We start from the raw sequence: 16628 nt of genomic DNA on the forward strand, positions 1-16628 counted from the left end.
GATTTCATGGCAATGCTGGCTAATCTAACAGTAAAAAGCTCAGCCATTATTTGTCTCTGAGGCTTGGGAGTCTGCCCAGCTCTGACTGACACACACACACACACACACACACATACACACACACGTGTTCCTTTCTCCAGAGTGAGAGCAGTGCCTCTCCTCCTCCCCTAGTCGGTCAGGGAGGGCTGGAACTTCAGGGAACAAGTTACACCTACTGCAACGTTCTTGCTAGCTGCTTTCAACCTGTGCTGCAGGGATTTCAGCCAGCAAAATCTCCTCTTGCTGGAACTTCTCTGAGCGTCTCCACTTCACAACCACCATGGATCTCCTGCAGTTTATGGAGTGCTGCACAGTGACCGAGGACTCGGCTGAGGGGGCAGAAAGACGATAAATTTCAGGAAAGGTCTTTCCTGCTGCAACAGGTAAGGGCACGCTGCTCATTGCTTTTGCAAACTCAAACTGACTCAGGGAGCCCTGTGCAGCAGAGTCTAGGGGGAAGCCCAGGGAGGATGGACAGATCTAGGATTGTCAGAAAACCATGCTTGTATGTGAGTAAATAGATTTAACCTTCAATTTGAAACAAACAGCCCAAGCCTGAAGATACATACTTTTAGCAGAAAAAACCCCAACCCAGCCAACAACTTTTTGTTATTCTTTCATTCTTTCCCTTGCTCTTGTCAGTCCTAGTAGAAGGAACTGTGAACTGGGCTAGGGAAAGCTGATGTACAATGTTTGCATTTGTTGCGCCAGGTTCAAGTAGCCTTTCCAGTTCATTCCTGTAAACTTTACCAAGAGTTCTGGGCAGACCGTCACATCCGGTGAATGGACTCCGTACAGCAGCTCAGATTGAATCCCCCAGGGAATGCAAGCGAAACTAAAATGATTTAATGATGCATTGTGTGCAGGCTGTATCTACACCATGCTTTTCCTTATTATTTCCCTGTTACGCTACCACGAGGGCCAGCTCTACTGGACCGTGTACAGGAAGAACCCTAGTGTAGGCAAGGCACTGACATTTTTGCTACCCTGATGGCTAACCGCACTCAGAGTGAATCTAGACAGCAAGGTGGTGAAGATGTCCAGGCCCCTCGCACCTTGCCTACCCTGGCACTCCCACGTCTGTCGCTGCAAAGGTGGGAAATGAAGGAAAAAGCTCAGCAGAAGCAAGGCCTCAGTGTTTGCTCTGCATTCACATAGGCGTGGGCACATATAATCTGTGTGTGTGTTTGTGTCAATGCATGTATGATTCTTTGGGTATTTATGGAGGCCTGATAGCAATCTACACCTAAATCCCTTCGTAAATGCAGATCAATGGACATGCAGCTGATCTTTCCCCAGCACACATGTTGCACTGCAGACAAGGGAAAGAAGAGAAAAAGGGGCACTCATGCACTTGCAGCATGGAGATAATATATGAAAGCCCTTAGTAGCAGCAGCAGCAAGCAGGTAATTAACCTCCTGAGGGAATGAAAAGCAGACCAGGTGGAATGCAAGAATCCATAAGGACAAAGATCACCTCTCCAATGACATCTGTTGCTTGGGATAGTTAGAAAAAACCTGGCTCAATGGAGCTTTCTTCTAAAAAAGAAATGCTATAATGTTTACAAAAGTTTGAAAACTCTTTATTTTTGCATGATTCCACCAATTCACAGGTTGATGGGCACTGGCACATACACCGGTGGCGAGGCTGGGGCTGCTGCCAGGACTGTAGGTTAGCTCATAGTTATCTGGGCCTGAAGTGGTTGAAAGTGGCATTGGGTCTGAGGTGGGAAGGGGAAGGTGTCTGCACAGGTAATATGGATGCTTCATGGTCCCAGCGGCATCAGTTGCAGTTTGCCGCTTAGAAGCCTTGCTTCTCCTGGCCGCTCATAGATCCAGGAACCTTCCATGCTGCGGAGGGGAAGACAGCCGGCTGGGTGACTGGGCTGTCCAGCTTGCTAGCTAGTAAGGCAAGTCCCACTGCGAGATCAAGAATGAAAAGCAAACACTTTGTGTCCCACCTTTGAGGAAAGTTGGGTAGTATCAGCATTTAGTGATGCTGAAGTCATTTGACTTCTTGTTGTGCTACCTTATCACCTCTTAACATCCAGCACTATCAGGCTTATCTGAAGTAGTTCAGGGACATCAGACTTTGAGATAAATGAAGTTGGGGGTAATTGGGGGATCTATTGTGTAAAAGAACCAGTTTAAGATTTTATTCTGCAGTTACAGGCTTGATCTATCCACTGCCCTTGTTTGCATCACCTACACACACACACAACCCCCTTATAATCCTGAACATTCTTTTTAAAATGAACCCAAACTGTACTCTCTGCAGGGGCCATTGTTTTCCGAAGCCCTTACCACCTGCTAATATTTTTAGTCTGTGGGAACTTTAAAGAGGAAGCTTTTGCAGAAGCTGCTGGGTCTCCTGGCCCTTTAAACAAATAAGCATCATTCTTGGGGGGAGGGGGAAAGGAGTAACTAACTCACACCTGGAATCAAACATCTATTAGAAACCAATTCATTTTGCATTATGCTTGGTGGACTCTTGGCTCCAGTGCAAGTCACACAGGATCATCGTGCCAGCCCGTTGCAACCAAAATGGTATTTTTGTTGTGAGCATGTTTATTTGTGTTCACCTCTGTGCATAGGTGGGGTGTGTGTGTGTGTGTCTGTCTGTCTGTCTGTGCATATATCAGTGGGTATTCGTAAGTCTCCATCAGTGCAAATGCATAATAGGATTAAGAAGCATCAGACCTTTTTTTGGAAAAGCCAGTGCCCCATTGTCCTGTTAGAAGTCTGATTAGCTGAACAAGCAATTTGTCCTCTCTGCTGCGGTTTTCCTTGGCAGGCGGGCAGGTTTGCTGCAAAGAAACTTTCCTTCCTGGTTCTTGGAAGAAAGAGCTGGGCGGTGTTCGAAGAGGACAGAGCAGATTGTGGGGTATTTTTAAGAAGCAGAAATGTTTGTAGCTAGGAAATATTATGGACTGATCATGGTGTAGATAGAAACTGCAAATACATTCTTTAGGTAGAGACATTGTAGATATAGTAGGTATGTCATACTTAACAGGTAGGCAGAGATTGCATTATAGTTCTCGCTATGTAAGATACTTATATCTATTCCAAAGCAATAGGTTGATGTAGAGAGAGTGTGACTAGATATCTACTGCTCCATATCGAGCTACTCTGGATAATATTGTAGGTAGATGGCTACACTTTAAAAGCCTATCTTCAGTAGACAGTGTAGAGAGAAGTCCCGAGGAGACACCTCTTGCTATTGTAAACTGAGTTGATAAGATCTCATTAGGACAAAGTGTGACTGTGACAAGCAGCCCATTGTGACTGCCTGCAAACATACCAGTCTCTACCGTTAGCCTGCTGTCCCCATCACATTTGTCACCGATCACACACTGTCACATACCCAGATGGTGAACTGTCTGGGGTAGGGACCATCTGCGTTATTTGCTTGTACAGCATCTAGAAATACACCTCTACCTCGATATAACGTGACCCAGTATAACATGAAATCGGATATAGCGCAGTAAGGCAGCGCTCCGGGGAGGCGGGGCGGTGCACTCCAGCAGATCAAAGCAAGCTCGATATAACGCGGTTTCACCTATAATGCGGTAAGATTTTTTGGCTCACGAGGACAGTGTTATATCGGGATAGAGGTGTAACTAGTGAGAACGATAGTATTACAGCTCTGCTTGGGGAGACGATCCCCCTGCATTTACTAATGGCATGCAGGCCTGGTATTTTAATAGGCTATCTGGGCAGCTATTCCATTGACTGAAACATCTGCCCTGTGGAATTTAACAGGGCACATTTCTGTGGAACGGCTCCCCAGAGATCTGCCAGTGAACCTTTTGCAGTGCGCAGCTGAATTTGTTGACTCATCCATATTACCCTACTTTACACACACACTCTGAACTCAAGGAAGCCTCTGGAAGAACCAGTGCAGAGGAGTCAAAGCTGCTGTAGACCGAGCAGAAAATTGGCTTGGTGGGGCACATGGGTCCTGGGACCAGAACTAACAACCAGCAGGTGAATTGGGTTGCTGACAAAGAAAGTCAGCAACGGAGATGGGTTATATAAATTCTATTAATCAAATGATATATCTGGGAGAGAATCAGAATGCTCTTGTGAGTCTGTTTGGGATAGAGAGGCTGGGAAGGAAGCGTAAGTGCTAGCAGGATTTCTGCAGGGCAATCAGGAGGTGCAAATACAGCACATACGACGCATACCTGAGCTAGCTGCGATCAGGCTAGCAGCGTAGCTGTGACGGCACGGCCTAGCCCCCCTAGTGCATGCTGGGGGTCGCTGGAGGGACTGTACTCCGATCGCTCTCCATGCCACCCCGTGCCCTTGCCACCACGACTAACCTGCTACTCTGCTTGGTCAAAGCTAACTCAGGTATGTCCACACACGCTGCTGTCACACCTCCCAACTGCAGCGCAGATAGACATGCCCTGGGTTCCAGATCCCTTTTCTGGGGCCAGTCCTGCAGGCAGATGGGGGCTCTGTGCCTAGGCAGTTGGCAGGAGTGACTCCCAAAAGGTTCTGGACAAGTGGCTTTTAAAGAAAAATCAATATGAAATAAGGTGTTAGCAGCCGGAGCACAGAGAGACAGGAGATAAGTAGCTTATGTTTGATGCAGCAGAGAAAGGGGAGCCAGTGGCAGTTTGCAAACAGAGCGTGACATACTCAATGTGATCAGCTAAGAAAGTTATCTTTGCAGCAGTGATTTGAATGGATGTGAGTGGGGTGAGATTACATTTGTTAAGGCTAGAGGACGTAGTAGTAATGGGGACAAGAGATGCTGAGCATTTTCGCTGTGTGGACAGATCAGAAAGGCCATAGGGAAGAATCAGCAAGCTTTAGACACAGCCTGGATGTGAGGCTCCAGCCAAGGGAGTGCTATCACCTCAACTAATTCTCATAGGACTGAGAAAGGTCCTCTGGAGGATAAGGTAGCTGTTGCTTAAATTAAATACCTCCCTAGTAGGGAGTCAATTATCCACTTGCAGGATGTTCAGCATAGCAGGAACAATTATTTAATGGGTCATTCCAACCTCCGTCATAAAATGCACACGCACCAGGTTTTAAATGATCAGCCATGCTGTTCCTGACTGTTTAGCCATCAGGAAATGATTTTCAGTGCTCAGGCCAAGCTATTTTAAAAACGCTGCTTGTGATTGAAAGGTTGTGGAGGGTAGCGGGATTGTTGTGAAACTAACTATGCTCTTACAGGGGGAGGGATAGCTCAGTGGTTTGAGCATTAGCCTGCTAAACCCAAGGTTGTGAGTTTAATCCTTGAGGGGGCATTCTGGGAATTGGTCTTGCTTTGAGCAGAGGGTTGGACTAGATGATCTCCTAAGGTCTCTTCCAACCCTGAGATTCTATGATTTAGAGGGATGCTGTCCAGTCAAGTCTGCCCCAAACACACTTTCACATGACATACAGCATTGCTGACCCCAAATGCTCAAAAATCACAAGTCAGCCCCCCCACAAAAAATCACAGGAGTGGCTTAAAAATCATGAGATTCTAAAAATAATAAAAGTAGGGTCCTTTTTATTTGTCTTCTGGTGGCATAGTGCTTAGGGGTCACATTTTCAAGTTTTACTTCACAACTGTGAGGGCTGGAAACTTACTTTTCTTTTAAAAATGAAAACAGAGATTGTCATGTCAACACAGGAATCCAGGAGCTGGTGCTTTAAGAAAAGCCCCAAATATCATGAGACTACGATAAAATCATGCGAGTTGGCAACACTGACACCTAAGACTAATAGAAATGGTTCCATCACATTGTTTTTATTTTTTAAAGGCCAGTGGAACCCTTTATTAAACAGCAACAACCTATCTCTTTAGCCCTGGTAACTCAGACATGACAAGATAATGCTAGTGCATGAGCACAGGGCAGTGAAACTGACTCGAAACCATCTAGCTACAAGATCAAATTGACCAGCCTTTTTAACACTGACCAAGCAGAGAAAATGGCAAATTGTAAACAAACAGCATGAATCATGAAAAGCAAATCAGATTTTTTTTTCAAGAGGGTTCAGTGTTAATCAAAGGTGGTGTCAGTGACATGGATAAATGTCTTCTTTAAAAATACATACTTTTTAATCCTACATTTTCTATATTGAACAACAGTAATTATTTTCTGGTTGATTTCATTTTGCAACGTTTGGCCCTAACTGAATTTCTTATGCTGTGTTCCTCTTGTTCAGGTACACACTGAGCTAGGAGAAGGTGCATTCCTGGAGTCCTTCCCCCCTCAGGTTTGGCTCCCACCTTGCTAAATAATTTGCTCCCTTAGCTCTGTCCCGTCTTCCTTTGTGACCCTTGCACTTTAGAACCACAAGAAAACTGACCCTGTCATTTGTAATTTGAGCAGCTACAGGGCTTTTCCCCCCTTACAACCTTTGGCGAAGAGGTAGGCGTGTGTCTACCTGTTTGTCCTGTGAGAAGTCTTCTGGCCGGGCTTTGTGCAAAGTTTTAAACAGGTGAGTGGGAAATGAAGGGGAGGCGCAGGACAGGGAATATATGACACAGGGTGGGTAGGTATCCTGCAAGAAATAAAAAGCGGGGGGAGGTACCGAGAATGGGACTCCTAAATCCAGTCTTTCCTCCAAGTCTCATGGAAAAAGGGCATTTCTAGGAGCAGAGTTCAGGTTGTAAGCAGAGTGCATTTCTAGGAGCAGAGTGCAGTCCAGGCCCTTATGGTAAAGAAAGCAAACAGAAGGTTTGAGCAGACTCTGTGATTTCCTGGACAAGCACACAGTAGTTTATACCTCTGAGAATTACAGTGACAATCATCCTTCCCCTGACTATACACCTGAGGACCACAAAGTGGCTACACAGATAAGGCGCCTCCTTTCTGGGGGCGTGGAGTTTGAGACACCTTGGCCCAGATCCTCAACGGTACTTAGGTGCCTAACTCCCATGGGCCTGATTTTTCAGAGGTGTTGAGCAGCCTCCCATCCCAGTGACGAAGCTGTGGGGGCTCGACCCGTCCAGATGTCAGGGAGGTCTGAGCAGGGCATCCAAAATCTGGGCACCAAAATGAGAGGGGCCGTGACGTGCACGTGTCATGCAGTGGAAAGAGGTGGAATAATGCGATTTACAGCTTGAAAGTCAGGGATCCCTTGTGAATGTTGTGGGTCTGCTGGGAGGTATCATTACTCTGCATTGCACTTACATCGCAATAGAGCTTTATTTTTAATTTCTAAGGCTAAAAAAGAGAGAATGTTGGGGACTAGAGTTGGTAAAAGAAACATAGGAGGGCGGAATCCACAGGAAACTGCCCCCTTCATCAACATTTCTCTTGTTCGAAAATATTCAAGGCAGGCAGCAGAAATGGGGCTCAGTTCATCCCATAGACTGCAGTGGAGTTCCCTGAGGGATGAATTCAGTTCAACAGCTATGTTCAGTGTTTACTTGCATGAGATGGTTTTTTTCTGCTTCTCTTGCGGGGGGATGGAACTCAGGGAGTTATCTGGCCCTGACCTCCCCTCCTTTCTGCAAGGCTACCCCCACTTTTCTGAGGCACCCCCAAAAAGCAGACAAGCTCTGTACACCGCATTATGCCTCCACTTGCTACTGCAGAAGCACAAGCTAGCATTACTCTGGGAAATTACCAGAGGCAGTTCACAACTTTTCTTTATGTCAAATGCTTGCTGTGAGCCATACAGGGTAACTGGGCCTGGCCTTTATCATAAAGCTATTAGTTATCATTTTGTTTCTGCATATCAAAAGGATTTCCTCCTCTGAGCCTCATCACCACACCAGTCTCTTCATTTCAATTTGTCAGACTTCTTGGACATGCTTTTAATACAGAGTCAAAAATGGGATATTTAATTCAGGTTCACCAAGATCGTTCCTCAGTTAAAATGTAGCCTGACTAAAAGCATGATAGAAGGGTTTACTAGATACTTGAGTCTATAAGATTCAACCCTTCCAGGAATTCTGATCCCCTCTTGGTCCTCGTGAACGAAGCTGAATCACCGAGGAATGATCTCCTGGCATTCAGCTTCTGGCACTTTAACAGGGAGCAATGTATAGAATGGTAGAATCCCTGCAACTGTCTGTGCAGGGAGGATTGTGGAAGCCAGAGCACAATAGAGAAGACTGTAGTGCTGTCAGGCCTTCTGCAGGCAGAGAGCAGAAACACATCCACCTCCCATGTGCGCCCAGATAAAGGCCTCAGGAGGTGAACGGATCCTGAGAAGAGAAGTAAGTGAAGGGCAGAGGATGTGAGTTTTGTCTGTTGGGCAATAAACAGCTTCCCTGGGACTGAACGTGAAGTGCCCGCTGTCTGTCTGGGGCTGAAAATCATGGTACAGGGTGTGTGATTTAACCCCCATAGACAACTTTTGCCACAGCCAGGTGTGCAGCCCAGGTCACAGTATTCTTGTGTCACTTCTTGAGTCACTGCTCCGAAGGACATGGAAGGGATTTGTTTTTCTTGCTTCCTATAGAAAATAACCTGTCGAAAAGCGTGTCCATTTTGAATATTAACATTTAATAGAGAATAATGTCACTCCTATAGAATCCTACACGGTAATCAAATCATGGAAAGGATTTCATTCTCTATTAATCTATAGGCAAAACCCAGACCCTATGCAGGACGCTACACCTAAATCATGATTCAGGGATCCCTGAACTAGGCAGCAGAAACCTCAGAGTTATGTACCGCCCCTCACCTTAAAGCCTCTTCTCCCTTAATGCCCTACTCCCTCACCGGGCCAGTTCAGTACATCCTGCACACTATTTCCTGTTTATCGTGATATTAAATTCAGTTTATTTTACACTCTTCACATACACAGCCTAATCTGTAGGGTTTCAAAGTCACAAAAACCTCCTATGGTTCTGCAGGGCCTTACTGGTTCCATTCCAAATTCTATTGGTCTTTTCCTAAAGGGTTTTCCGCTGAGTCCTAGGATAGGCCATAATGGACCAGTTTTGCTCCCATGGGCAATTCTTTTTCCCCAGCTTTCTGGCTGAGCTTTGTCAGTGCTTTCTTAGGTGTTCTGGTTCCATCTCTGAACCGTTTTTCTTGTGAGTTTAGTCCATGTGAAAGGTATCAGGTAAGCAGTTCCAGGGACAGAAGTCATGCCCGAGCATCAGCAGTGTTGGGGAATCAATCCTTTTGCTTCCCATCGCATGTGATCTGTAGAAACCTGACCCGCAGGAGTGAGAGGATAATCCCAGCTGTGAGCCCACTGACCTCTGCTGACATTAGGGTGCCAACAGTGGTGTTGGTTCTTCAAATGCAGACACATGTCCACTGGGACCTGGTGACTGGGGAGCCTCCAGATTCATTGCACATAAGAACCTACCAAACAGCTAATATCTAATGGTAACTTTTGGTCATTACCAGCCTGGGCTTGATTTAAAGCAGCAACAAAGAAGCCAAATGCTCTGTTTCTCATTACCAACAGCCTGTGAAGACCTTCCACTTCTTCAGGAATGAGAAAGAAGGGGACCAGGGAAAACCATAATAGGTGTTGGAAGGGAAGGAAATGCAGCCTAGAGAAATCAGATGCAAAATGGGCACCTTAGGGATGCAGCTGCTTGTTTCCAACTCCCAGAAGAGCATGCTGGGAAAGGCTCCTATAAAAGGGTGAACCTACACTAAGGAGTTTAGTAGCCATGGGACAGTCACAGTGACTGTAGCTCATAGGAAACCGCTGAAGCTAGGGATCTGAGTGGAGGCATCTTGAGGATTTTAGAGCTGGATTCTGAGATAGTTAAGGTGTTTTTGCGTTCAGATTTGTTTAAAAAATCTGCTGCTCCCTATGCTTGAAGTTTAGCACCAACGTACCGAACCCTAGAACAAAAAGTCTCTTCACAACAGAACATTTCTTTTAAGAAGGAGGGAGTGAACTTTAACAGACTTGCAGCACATCATATCTTAAAGAGAGTCATATTCTATTCTATTCCATTCTATTCTCTTTTATTCTATTCTAATCCATGCTCCTCTCTGCAGTAGCTGAGCACCATCCAGTAAAACATTAACCAGCATGATGACCCATTGGTCACCTGTTTGTTTTCTCATCCTCTTTTCCTATTCCCACCTACCCACAAAAAAAAATAAATCTTCAGCTAGTTCCACTTCATACGCTCTGAGATCTTTGCTGTCTGAATTATATGCAAGCTTTGTAAGAGAAACAAAGTCCTCCCAGGATGTTTCTGGTTCCTTTCCCTTCCATCACATTACCTAAGTAAAGAATGACCTCACACTTGGAAGCTCCAGGTGCTAGCTTCTTAGGGTGATTAGATGTCCCAATTTTATAGGGACAGTCCCGATTTTGGCGTCTTTTTCTTATATAGGCTCCTATTACCCCCCTTCCCCGTCCCAATTTTTCACACTTGCTGTCTGGTCACTCTATGGCTTCCAGAAACCATCTGACTGAACCTACCAATGTGGCTAAAGCCTAAACCTAAAGCCTACCCAGCACTGAGGAACCCAAGGTGCTGTGCCAAACCTGAAGGGAGAACAGAATAAATGAAAACTGCATTGAGTCATCTTGCACTGGAAATTTAGAGCTCTAGTGCAAGGGAAAGGATGGCCCATAACACTTCACTGGAAGAGGCTGGGTTTTTTAATAAGACTGACATCCTCTGCTCTTTAAACTCTATGTATCTCCTTACTCCTGCCTACAAATAAACCAAAAGACAACCTGAGGGTGTGACTAGGTTAGGAAAATAAGAGCACAGCAGTGTTATTCACGCTATGATTTTCCTGCATGTTCAGTTTCAAAGTTTCCCCTTTTGGAGAAGTCCAATCAAATTTAATAAGGAAGACACCAATGGGTGCCATCAATATTTAGTCGGGGTAATAGAAATTACTCTGAAAACCTATTGAATTTGACACATGATGTTCTCCTTTCTATAGACTTTTAAAGTCATGCAATAGAAGAGATAGGATTCTCCATTCAATTCTATAGAATGGTTAAAAATAACCTCAGAAAGATTACTGTTTTCTAGTAAATTCTATAGGGCTTTGTCCCAAATGAACCTTAGCTCGGTAGTTCTCACAGTGTGGTCCATGGATGCCTTCTTTGTAATTCACAGAAAGGAATTTTCAGGAGGACTAAGCAGTGGGAGCATGGAGTGCTGGAAAGGCAGGTGGGTCCATGAGTAGTTCTCTTAGGAAGTGGTCAGCAGAACGAAAATGTTAGAGAACTTCTGGCTTCAGTGACTGGGCTTCCCTTGGGCCCACATGTGGGAGAGTTTGAAAACAGGGATTATTGTCCACTCACAAAATGAAAAGGGGGAAAAATCTATAGAAATTTCATTGCTATTTCAGGAGATCAGGAAGGGAACATTCTAGTATCGGCTAAGTGCAAAATTCTGCTGTCACATTTGCAAACACAGCTTCTATTGACTTTAATGGGAATTGCACAAACACACATGCGGGGTTAGAATTCGGCCACAGTTATGTTTGTAAAAATAATATCAGTGGTTGCGCACGCTGAGATAAGGGTAATTAAATTGACTGCTTTAGGGCATAGGTTAATAACGGCGGGAGTTAGGAGGAATGTTTTGCCATATGCTAAAGCATTAAGCATTGGCCCTGCTAGAGAAAAGATAGCAGACATGAAGGTTAATTGTCTGGTGCCATTTGGAAAATCCTACCTTCTCTCTCTTTTTCTTTTATTGCTGGCTCACTCTCCTCACGTGTATAGTATGAGACAAAAAACTCTTCCTGCTTTGCAGTCCTATGGGACACACACACTCAAACACACCCACATGTCTTCTTTCTAGGTTCCACCATTAAAACGTTGTGAAGGAGCAGCTTCGAACAAGTCCCTACACGTTGCCAGACTCTTTCGCTCTCTTAAGTAGCAAGCAGATCTTTTAACACAGTGCTCAGACTTAGAAGAAACCGCATGTCTCTCTTGACAGATTAGCCTTGTCCTCCCAGGACTTTTTTACGCACACGTGTGTTGCATCGTTTGCTCAGGACTCAGTGAGTATCAAGTTTTTTGGAAATGAAATAATATAGTAGGAAAGATTTTGCCAGCTCTGTACCAAATCCACATGACATTGGCTTTTGCGTCTCATTCTGGTATTTGCACTTCCCCTGTGACCCATGCTACATGTGCAATAGCTAAACTTCAGTTGTCTTGTTCCAGAAAGGAAGGCGCACCAGTCAATTAGACTGCGGGATGACAGACCTTTACTTATTCATGAAGGCTGGGTGTGAATGGTAGTGTCTAGTGGACAGCCCTTTACTGGCCATCTCAGCAAGAGAAGCTGACATACACGCACACAAACTTGGGTTTGGTTTAACTAGGAAATTGAACCAGTCCCGGCTTTTAAAGAGATGAATCTTGAAAAAGCATCTGGAAAAACAAGTCTTTCTTGTTTAAATTAGTAAGGTGCCAAATAAGTGGCAGGTGCTCGATATGCAATTTGAAGTTAAAAGAGGAAGGGACAGTCCTAGAAAGTGATCTCCTGGGATATCCAAGAGAAATAGAGGCACCTAAAAATATCTTGAATTATCAGTGAATATCCCCAGTTTCATCCCCTATGCAAAGAGAAAAGCATTCATCTAGCTTTATAAAAAATACCCTGGCCATTTAAAAACCATTGTCACCCTTGCTAATAACATTTCTCCATATTAATTACGTCTGCTGCCCTTAAGTCACGTCACAGTCACATTCATGGTGATAATGTTATTAATCCACAGACTCAGGTGTGATGCTAGTGAAGGAACCCGGCAGCAGTGACAGTAGGATTGTACCTGCCGCAGAAACACTCGTGTCTTGGTACTCAGCAAGAGGAAGGAACCTCAGAAAGCACACAACAGTTCAATGAGGTTTCAGTAAAATATGGGACATCGCCTCAGCAGGATTCAAAGAAGGACTGAATATTTATAGGAATAAAAAGGTCACCCTGAGTTGTAATAGCTATTGCTAAAAAAAGAGAGTTTTGGAAGGGACCGAAAACCTCATGCATCAGGGTTTAATGCAATCTCTAGCTACTAGGGATTAGAATGAGATTAGGGCAGATTTTCCCACATCTCCCCACGGTGGAGTTTCCATGAGGCACCTGGTGCTGGCCACTGTCAGAGATAGGACACGGGATTAGATAGACCATGGTTCTGATTCAGTCTGGTAATTCCTGTGTTCCTATTTTATGACATTTGCTGGAGAGTGATACTGTTTCTTTAAATCAGGTCCTGCTGGATGTGAGCATAATGCATAGTTCAATTACATCCTTACCTTGTGTTGCATCTTCTTTCGTGCTGTAACATGCGAGATTTAATATAACTGCCCCCATCCATGTTAGCTAACAGACTAATTGTTCGTTCTTTGCCTCCCTTCAGGGCCCAAGGAGACACCCCGCCTCACACACCATGGCCGTTGCTACAAAGAAGCGTGTCCTGAGCTCTGCTTGTTTTCTGATGCATTGTCTGGCCTGCGTGGGGAGCTCTGAGAAAGGCAACTCATCCCCCTTGCATTTTACCCACCCCTTTTATAACGCCACAATCTATGAGAATTCTGCCCCTAAGACCTATGTAGAGAGCTATGTCAAAATGGGCATTTATGTGAGGGACCCAGAGTGGGACGTCAGATACAGAATAGCTTCCGGGGACAGCGATAGTCTCTTTAAAATCGAGGAGAACACGCTTGGGGATTTCTGCTTCTTGAGGATCAGAATGAGGAGCGGGAACATGGCGCTTTTAAACAGGGAGGTCAAAGACAATTACATGTTGATAATTCAAGCCACAGAGAAAGCCTTTGCCTATGAAGCATGGGCCAAAGTGCTGATCCGCATTCTGGACAGGAATGACTTGAAACCTCTCTTTTCACCCCCCTCGTACAAAGTCACCATCAGTGAAGACACACCTCCGAAAACTGCCATCACTGTGGTCAGCGCCACGGATGCTGATGTGGGTCAGAATGCAGAGTTCTATTATGTCCTCCACACCCGCTCACACTTGTTCACGGTGCACCCCACCAGCGGAGTAGTGATGACGTCCGGGAGGCTGAATGGTACATACCGAGGGAAACATCAGTTGCAGGTCCTGGCTGTGGACCGAATGCGAAAAATCTCTGAGGGCAATGGCTTCGGTAACCTAGCTAGTCTGGTGATCCAAGTGGAGCCATCTGCCAGGAAGCCCCCAGCTATTACCTCAGTGACAGTGACACCAGCTGACTCTGCTGAGGACCTCCTCTATGCTACATTGTTTGTGGAAGCTAGTGGTTCGGAACCTGGGATTGATTCAGTTGATATTGTGGCCGGAGATCCAGGAAGGCATTTCAAAGCCATGAAATCCTTTGTTGGGAGCAATGAGTTCATGATTGTGTCGACCAAAGAGATCAACTGGTTGGCTAACCCCTCTGGTTTCAATCTAAGTCTGCAGGCCAAGGACAAGAGCAAGCCACCTCTGTGCTCACAGATTAGAGTTATCCACATACCTCCTTCCAAGTATGTCTCTGCCAGATTTCAGCAGGAAGTGTACAGAGTCCAGCTCAGTGAATTTTCCCCACCTGGGAGCCAAGTTGCTATGGCTAAAATCACTCCAGCCTTTCCAAAACTGAAATATATTTTGAGACCCACCCCTGCCAGCACAGGGTTTAAAATCAACCCTCAAACCGGGCTCATAACTACAGTCAGAATGATGGACTTCCAAGACCAGTCTCACTTTGAGCTTGAAGTTACAACGGCCAACAGTCAGGCCTACGCCACTGTTGCCATTGATATCATTGATTGCAACAACCATGCTCCGACTTTTACTCAGTCTTCCTATCGTGGCACCTTTGATGAAAATGTCCCACCTGGCACCAGTGTTTTAACAGTGCAGGCTACAGACCATGACCATGGGGAGAATGGCTTTGTCACCTACAGCATAGCCAACAAGAAAGCAGTTCCATTTGTCATTGACCCATACTCAGGCATCATCTCCACCTCCACGCCAATGGACTATGAACTGATGCAGAGATGGTACCATCTGCGTGTGTGGGCATCAGACTGGGGATCTCCCTTCCGCCATGAGACTGAGGTTTACGTTTCCCTCATTCTGAACAACCTGAATGACAATGCCCCAGTGTTCGAGAAGGCAAACTGCAATGGAAGCATCCCACGGGACTTATCTATTGGGCACCCCGTGGTCACAGTATCTGCCATTGATGTCGATGATCTGCAGCACGTAAGATACCAAATCACATCTGGCAATGAGCTGCAGCATTTTGACCTGAATCCTGTCTCTGGAATCATTTCCCTTAGAACCTCTCTCAGAGATCTTCCTGCTGGGCAGTCACCGCTCTATTCTCTGAAAATAACTGCAACGGATGGAGAGAACTATGCTTCACCTACATCTGTTAACATCACTGTGGTCAGCCCAGGCTTCCCAGTCCATGTGCAGTGCGAAGAGACGGGGGTGCTGCAGCAGCTGACGGAGAATATAATGCACTCCATCGAGTCTCTGTCTCAGGACCAAGGCTTGGAGGAGGAAACCTCTGTGAACCTGTATCATGTGAATCATCATGCACCTCAGTTTGATGACAACTTTCCAAGGTCTATCGATATCATGGAGACTGCCCCAGTCAACTCAACCATTGTTGACCTTGCAGCTGTTGACCCCGACCCTGGCTTTAATGGCAAACTGGTCTATGTGATCACTGATGGAAATGAAGACAGTTGCTTTACAATTGACATAGAAATGGGTCTCCTCCAAGTTCTCTCCCCTTTAGACCATGAACGAACCAGCTTCTACATCCTTAACATTACTGTGTATGACCTTGGCACTCCTCAGAGGTCATCATGGAAACTCTTGGCGGTGAATGTGTTGGATGCCAATGACAATGCTCCTAAATTCCCACCAGGTGCATATGGGGTGGTGATACCAGAAGATGTAACACCAGGGACAACTGTAGCACAGGTGAAAGCAGAAGATGCTGATGCAGATGACAATGGGAAGGTAAAATATTCCCTCCTAGCCCCCACTGATAAATTTATCATTAACAGTGTCACCGGGGAGGTGACGGTGACTGGCCCCCTGGACAGAGAATTGTGGCCTCAGTATGTGCTAAAAGTAGAAGCCAGGGACCAGCCTAGAATGGGTCACCAGCTGTTTTCAGTCACTGATCTGGTAGTGACTTTGGAAGATGTAAATGACAACTCCCCACACTGCATCCCAGCCCTGAACCATGTGAAGGTCCCTGAGGACCTGCCCCTGGGGACCATTCTGCTCTTCCTGGAAGCCTTTGATCCTGATGCTGGCTCTGGGGGAGAGGTAAAATATAGTCTTACCAACAATGAGGAGAGGACGTTCCACATGGAGAGGCTGACAGGGGCTCTCCGGGTGGAGAAAGAACTGGATTATGAGACGAGGAACTTTTACAATCTGACCATACAAGTCAGCGATGGCGGGAGGCCCATCTCTCTCTTGTCATTCTGCCACGTGGCAGTTGATGTCCTTGACGTCAACGAGAACCTACACCCTCCTCGCTTTGCCTCCTTTCTGTTCAGCGGCAGGGTGCAGGAGAACAGCCCCGAGGGCGTGTCGGTGATGACGGTAACAGCTCAGGATGGCGATAAGGGGAAGGATGGAGAACTCCAATATTTCATCCGAGAGGGCACTGGCCTGGCAGTCTTCCACATTGAAGAGGATACAGGTAATGATGGT

General features: G+C 45.8%; 1 protein-coding gene across 2 annotated transcripts in view; it reads left to right on the forward strand.

Moving 5' to 3' along the window:
• The first annotated feature begins 204 nt into the window (after window positions 1-204).
• The window catches only part of FAT2 (FAT atypical cadherin 2), a 78641-nt gene continuing 62217 nt past the window's right edge, over window positions 205-16628 (forward strand). For both annotated transcript variants that reach the window (XM_030573369.1, XM_030573370.1), the window contains exons 1-2: window positions 205-422; window positions 13323-16617. In XM_030573369.1, the coding sequence (XP_030429229.1) occupies window positions 13353-16617 (3265 nt within the window). In that variant the 5' untranslated portion in view covers window positions 205-422; window positions 13323-13352. The remainder of the gene's footprint in view (window positions 423-13322; window positions 16618-16628) is intronic.

The sequence above is a fragment of the Gopherus evgoodei genome, chromosome 8 (assembly GCF_007399415.2).
Source record: "Gopherus evgoodei ecotype Sinaloan lineage chromosome 8, rGopEvg1_v1.p, whole genome shotgun sequence".
NCBI classification, from domain to species: Eukaryota; Metazoa; Chordata; order Testudines; family Testudinidae; genus Gopherus; species Gopherus evgoodei.